This window comes from Odontomachus brunneus, unplaced genomic scaffold, assembly GCF_010583005.1.
Source record: "Odontomachus brunneus isolate Ranch 3 - 2012 unplaced genomic scaffold, Obru_v1 Obru_scaffold_161, whole genome shotgun sequence".
NCBI classification, from domain to species: Eukaryota; Metazoa; Arthropoda; class Insecta; order Hymenoptera; family Formicidae; genus Odontomachus; species Odontomachus brunneus.
The window spans coordinates 595,835-603,020 of record NW_022639611.1 but is presented as its reverse complement, the minus strand read 5'-3'; the positions used below and the strand labels follow the sequence as shown (position 1 = coordinate 603,020).

The 7,186-nt window shown below is 30.7% G+C and overlaps 2 protein-coding genes across 3 annotated transcripts in view; one reads left to right on the top strand and one right to left on the bottom strand.

Annotated features, from left to right (window-relative positions):
* LOC116850938 (phospholipase A1-like) overlaps positions 1–7,186 on the bottom strand; it is a 111,018-nt gene that overhangs the window by 19,964 nt on the left and 83,868 nt on the right. The gene's annotated exons all lie outside the window — the stretch shown is intronic.
* LOC116850939 lies at positions 514–2,312 on the top strand. Of its 2 annotated transcripts, none has more exons than XM_032829815.1 (2): positions 514–953; positions 1,049–2,312. In XM_032829815.1, exons 1-2 carry the CDS (start codon positions 663–665, stop codon positions 1,052–1,054), a joined length of 297 nt encoding a protein of 98 aa, XP_032685706.1. In that variant the 5' UTR covers positions 514–662; the 3' UTR covers positions 1,055–2,312. The 2 variants fall into 2 exon arrangements, with proteins under 2 accessions (XP_032685706.1, XP_032685705.1); XM_032829814.1 differs by having other exon boundaries at positions 514–1,117; positions 1,270–2,312.

The following is a 7,186-nucleotide window of genomic DNA, read 5'->3' as shown; positions in this document are numbered from 1 at the left end:
GAGAGAGAGAGAGAGAGAGAGAGAGAGAGAGAGAGAGAGAGAGAGAAACTCTTACGTCTGCGTGTGTATGTATGTGTGCGTTTGGCCTGGCGTATCGGCTTCAAACAAACGAAACGAGCGTCCTTACAGTTGCAATTTGTCTCGCGGTTCTTTCTCGTTTTATATAATATTCTGATTATTGACAAAAATACATTATAGTTTTATGACCCTTTCATGATTATAGCGTGTCCACCATAGACGTATATAACTAGACTGCGCATGCTATGCTAGCCGTTGAAGCAAACATTTAAAAAGAGAAAGCAATATCGGGAGGATCTCTGTCTCACTCTAAATCACCCGTAGAGGGGGAAGTGAACTCTTTTCCCCTCAAGACTTCAGTAGCAGCAGGAGCGAAGCAGACAACATTCTGTAACTACTATAAGAAAAGCGCTGTAATTGATATATTTATTTAATAAAATATAAAGATGGTTAGATATTGTTGTATGTGCAAAGTGACATCAGGTCAAATCAGCAATGTATCTTTTCATAGGTTAGTAAATTTAATTTATATATGTATATATATACGTATATATACAAATAGTTTGTATGTATATTTGCACCAATAACATAACCCAAAAATTTTTTACAGTTTACCAAAAAATGAAGAAAAAAAACGGGAATGGATGGATGTAATAGGACATCCAGTAAGCTTACACAGTTCTGTGTGCAGTAAACATTTTAATGAATCCGATTTTGTGTACAAAACTATTGGAGCTTCTATAAAAAGATTTTTACATGATGCAGCTGTACCATTTGCAGAATTATGTGATGTTGACAAGGAATCATCTTCAAAAATGAATCCTGATGAAAATGCAGTGAACATGGTCAATGATATGCAAGATACAGTTGGTCAAACACCGACATTTACTCAAGTTTTAGACAATACATTATCTTCCTTAGGAGTATTTGAAAATGTAATTAACATTGGTAATAATAAAGATACCAATGTTAGTAATGAAAAAAATATGTTGACTGTACAAAGTAGCACTGAAACATTGAACATTTCTAGGTGTAAGAAAGACAATAAATCAAGTGCAACGGAAATTGAAAGTATACATCACGTCACCTCTTTAAAAAGGTATTTGATATCAAAGTAATATTTATGTATGTATGTTAGTAGTAGTTTGCAAATTTGTGTATTGATGGTTATTTTTTACTGATTTTTTATATTTATTATTTGTATTCATATCATTAGCTATGTAATAATTAAGTTTATATAAAAAATTGCAGGACATCTAGTCATACGAATGAAAATGTTAAAAGATTGTGTATAGCACGGTACATAGGAGATTTGAAAAGGGAAGATTTTACATCTGATAGAAGTTTTGAAATTTTCAGTGATTTTCGTGAAGAAATGCTGAAACATAAAAAAATATGTAAGCAGTCTATAAATAGATTAAAAAAAAAAATCTCTAATGTACAAGATATGTACAATCACCTTAAAAAGAATGGTCTCCTTTTTAATGAAGCTTCTGATGCTTTGAATGTAAGTACGTTACTCAGTGAGGATAAATGATGTGAAAATGTAACAATAGTCAACTATGCAGTTTATAAACAACAAATTGAATACATGAAATAGTACCTTGTTTGCTTCAATTTCTTGTGTATGAAGTTTAGCGTTATTATTAAATTGATGAATGAAAATATATTCAGCCCTAACAGCAAATATTTCTAATAGTGAGACTTAAATATGTATTACCTATTTTATTTTATTTTTTGATAGAAATATTTAACTTGTAAAAAGCACAGAGATTGTAATTATTATTTTATTTTTACACTTATTTTGATACTTATTTTTGTAAGTTATTTTTAACCAGCGAATCTAATGTAATCACATATTTTTCCAGATTTATATATAATACAAATATTGTTTTCTCGTAAACATAGGAAATGTGTAAATTAAATTAAATTATAATTAAGTAGCGTTTATAATTTTTTTGTCCAAAGAATTTAAAGCATTCACTACTTTCAAACACTTGAAATGAAGCTCTTAACTTCTAAATTACATAAATTTTTATTTCAAAAGAAGGCAAGTTAATATGTAAGTAATTTTAAATAATTTTTTTTATGAATTTTTTTTAACTATTATAAAATTGTTTGTCCTATATAGAATGAAAAAATAAAATTAAGTACCAACTAAGTAACTGCTCTGTGTATGATAATACATAACAACTTATAAAATTAATAACAATTTTTACATCAATATAATGTTTTTCATAATAATTTCATTTACGTTAATATTTTCTTCCATTTCTCTTTTTCCTAGATATGTTCCTCTCCAGCAGTCTCTGAAATTATTAACAAACTTTTAAATAAAAAACAAAAAAGCTTTTCTCCAGCACTGAAACAATTTTCCTGCACTCTGTTGTATTACTCCTCTAGTGCTTATAAATACGTTAGGGAAGAATTCCTTCACTCCTTGCCTCATCCTCAAACGATCAGGAGGTGGTTCACAACTGTTGATCTAAGCCCAGGAATAGGAAAACCTATTCTCGACAGTTTAAAAAATATTATTGATGAAGAAAGAGAGAAAGGAAAAGATTTGCAGTTCGGCTTGCAAGTCGATGAAATGTCAATTAAGAAACAATTGGAATTTCGGAATAATGTATGGCATGGAACAGTGGACATCGGATCTTGGAGTGGAAAAGCACAAGAAAACTCCCAAGCTTCGTATGCATTGGTTTTCATGCTTGTTTGTTTAAACGGCCACTTCAAAACACCTATCGCCTACTATTTTATTAACGGTCTATGCAGTGACTCAAGAGCAAATATTATCAATGAAATTTTAACATCTTTGCATGAAAACGGTATAAGTGATATAAGATCTTTAACATTTGATGGGGCTCCCTCAAACATCACAATGGTACAGAAGCTGGGTGCAAATTTGAGTATGGATGGAAATGACTGTTTTTTTAAACATCCAGTACACAATGAGCCAATCTTCGTAATTCCAGATGCTTGTCATATGTTGAAGCTAATACGAAATACAGTAGCAAAATATCGAATTATTGACAGCGATAATCAGATAATAGATTGGAACTTTATTGTAAAATTAGTGGATTGGCAAGAGGCAGAAAAAATACATGTAGGTACAAAGATACGCCGCCAACATGTTGAGTTTTACAATGAAAAAATGAAGGTCAAACTTGCAGCGCAGACGTTAAGCACACGAGTAGCTCATGCTCTACAATATTTACAATTAAAATATCCGAATGATTTCAAAAACGCTAGTGCAACGGCGAAATTTTGCCTAGTGATGAACGATATTTTCGATATTTTAAATTCAAGGAGAAAATATGGAAAAAACGAAAGTCAACAGTGCTTCGTAATGAGCATTGTTGAAAAATTACGTAAAAAAATTTGTCATTTCATTGATTATATTTCCACATTGAAAATTATTATTAAAGGTGAAACTAAACCGATCCTCGCTAGTAAAAATAAAACAGGCTTCTGGGGTTTTGTAATAGCTATGAAAAATTGTTTGAATCTTTTTGACTATGTGACAACAAATAATTTAATGAATTACCTATTAACGTACAAACTATCTCAGGACCACTTGGAAACTTTTTTCTCATTGATTAGGAAAATGGGTGGATTCAACAACAATCCAACATGCTACCAATTTAGAAGTGCGTACAAAAAAATCGTTTCTCACATTAATGCAATTGTTCCACACGAAGGTAACTGCCAAGTTATAGAAAAAGTAGATATTTTGAAAATTTCTAATAATTGTAAAGATTCTGCAATTGAAATTATTAATACGTCTTTTGATCACGACTATATTGATAGCAATGGTTGGTGTTGGAATGACTACCAAAATGACGTAGTAACTTACATTGCTGGCTCCATTGTAAGAAGCTTAAAAAAAAGTCTAAAATGTCAAGTTTGTTTAGATAGCTTAGAACAAGATAACATTTCGTGCGATCTTATTAGAATTAAAAATAGAATAGAGACATGCGACCGGCAAAATGAAACAAATAGCAACATAAAAGGATTATTATTTCCGAGTAATGACGTTATTATTATTTGTAAAACGGCGGAAAAAGTTTTGAGAAGCATGACAAATGTTGTAATAAATAATGTTATGAATATTTTAATGATACATGCCAGGAAATCATTACTCACATTGCATTTGTTTAAAAACATGGACGATCTTATAGAAATATCTGTAGAGAAAAATCACAAAATTGATTTAATTAATAATATTTTAGATAAATATTTTCGAATTCGGTTATTTCATGAAGGAAAATCTAGGCAAGATAAAATTAAACGTATTCGAACATTTCATAATAGACTTGTTATTTTCAAAAATCAATAAATTATATTACTTATTTTAAAAAACTTATTTTTTAAACATTTCGTAATCATAGGAGGTTTTAAACTAAACTTTAATTTGTGAGCTCTCAGCAATCTTCATAAAGCAAGATAATGATTTTCTCGAGAAAAAAAAGAAAAAAAAATCAAAGTACACTCCGTTTAATTTTTACGTAATCTCGAGCTTTTTTCTTTGCTAAAAAGTTGATGACGAGATCAGTTGGTACATGTGAGAATAATTTCAAAGCTTTTTCTTTCCGGCATGTCTTCTCCACGCCCTCAACCATTAATCGGTTATTTATTTTCAATTTTTTTCAGATTTTTTTACCTTTAAAAAAATAACCCGTTTCAATATGTATTGCAAGATATGAAGAAAATGTTTTTAATTTTATACTGAAAAAGCAAAATTTCAAATAAATTATTCATTTTTAATAAATGGTATAATTTTTTCAGTTTTCACTTTTTTTAAAATCATTCTTCATGTAATTAACAGCTGTAATTGTTTTCAATAATCAGCGAGTCCAAAGGTAGTATTAAAATAATAAATAAAAAAAAATGTATTTGTCGAGAATTGAACTTGCGCTGGCAAAACATACGCATGAGGTTAGCAAGGGAGGGGAGTATTAATGGGAGGCTTGCGTTGGTTCCCCTGCAACTCTCATCCAGCTTCCCCCATTTTTCTTACTGTGCGAGAGAGAAAGAGATCCTCCGAGCCATTTTCTATCTCACTTCATTGCTTTAACGGCCAGCGTAGCATGCGCAGTCTAGTTATATATGTCTATGGTCTCCACCATGTAAATAGCTTTGTCTATCGAATGTACAGCATCCGTACATTTTCCGAATTTTCTCCTTGCATACTATTTAATTAATTATGAAATAAATATTTAATTAATTTATTAAACTATCACATCTATTGATACATGTGTTCTTATAAACGTCTAATAGCTGCGTTGAGGAGAAAAGGCAGTTTTTCATCGCGCTTCTCAACTATTGTTAATCGTCGTAAATACCGAATTTATTTTATCAATGAAATATGAAAGATATAATCGCGCATATGCATACTTTGTTATGTTGGCATATAAGAAATGTGTATTAAAATAAAAGTTCGGAATACGGCGCTGTTGTTTAATAATTTATTTATTTATAGAGAATACAAAAGTAAAAATCGGAAAATGTACGGAGGCTGTGGTTCGGTACATAAAGCTATTCCTACAGTAGGAACATTATCTTGCCAAAAGGATGAAATAAAACGATGACAGTAATTATTATTAAGTATTACTGTCAATGATCAAGAACATTTATGGCGAGAATCGCGTAGAAGCTTGCGGCTTTGTGGACGTTAAGTGGACCGCACCCATGGGCTGTAGATATTTGTATTCGCAGTGTAGATAGGAACGCAATGGCGTAAGGTCACTAATGGTTAGGTGTAATCAGCCAATCATTGAAGTGTGAAGTCTATTCGCAGTGTAGATAGGAACGCAACTGAAATGTACATACAATCAGCTGTGAAATTTGACAGTCCCACAACAAACCGTGTGCACGAAATTTGAACATGTGATGAAAGAAATAAAATATGAAGAATTCACTGTATGGAGCAGATTTATATGTAATGTACTTTTTTCTATAGTAGATAAAGCCAGAGGCGTCTATTTTGACGTGAGCTGCATAATAAATATTGTAAATATATATTGTAATGTAATTATTTGGAATAATGTGTAAAACCAGAGGTGTCTATGTTGACGTGAGCTGCATTAAAAATATTGTACATGTAAACTGCAATGTAATTATTTCCAATAATATGTAAAACTAGAGGCGTCTATTCTGACGTGAGCTGCATAATAAATATAATAGACGTACATTGTAATGTAATTGTAATGTAATTGTTTGGAATAATGTGTAAAACCAGAGGCGTCTATGCTGACGTAAGCTGCATTAAAAATATTGTACATGTAAACTGCAATGTAATTATTTCCAATAATATGTAAAACTAGAGGCGTCTATTCTGACGTGAGCTGCATAATAAATATAATAGACGTACATTGTAATGTAATTGTAATGTAATTGTTTGGAATAATGTGTAAAACCAGAGGCGTCTATGCTGACGTAAGCTGCATTAAAAATATTGTACATGTAAACTGCAATGTAATTATTTCCAATAATATGTAAAACTAGAGGCGTCTATTCTGACGTGAGCTGCATAATAAATATAATAGACGTACATTGTAATGTAATTGTAATGTAATTGTTTGGAATAATGTGTAAAACCAGAGGCGTCTATGCTGACGTAAGCTGCATTAAAAATATTGTACATGTAAACTGCAATGTAATTATTTCCAATAATATGTAAAACTAGAGGCGTCTATTCTGACGTGAGCTGCATAATAAATATAATAGACGTACATTGTAATGTAATTGTAATGTAATTGTTTGGAATAATGTGTAAAACCAGAGGCGTCTATGCTGACGTAAGCTGCATTAAAAATATTGTACATGTATTGTAAATTGCAATGTAATTATTTCCAATAATATGTAAAACTAGAGGCGTCTATTCTGACGTGAGCTGCATAATAAATATAATAGACGTACATTGTAATGTAATTGTAATGTAATTGTTTGGAATAATGTGTAAAACCAGAGGCGTCTATGCTGACGTAAGCTGCATTAAAAATATTGTACATGTATTGTAAATTGCAATGTAATTATTTCCAATAATATATAAAATTAGAGGCGTCTTCTGACGTGAGGTGTTTAGTAATAAATATGTGAGTCTATATTGTAATGTAATAAATTGCATAGAATAATGAAAGCAAAGATGGTTATTTAAACCTAAATT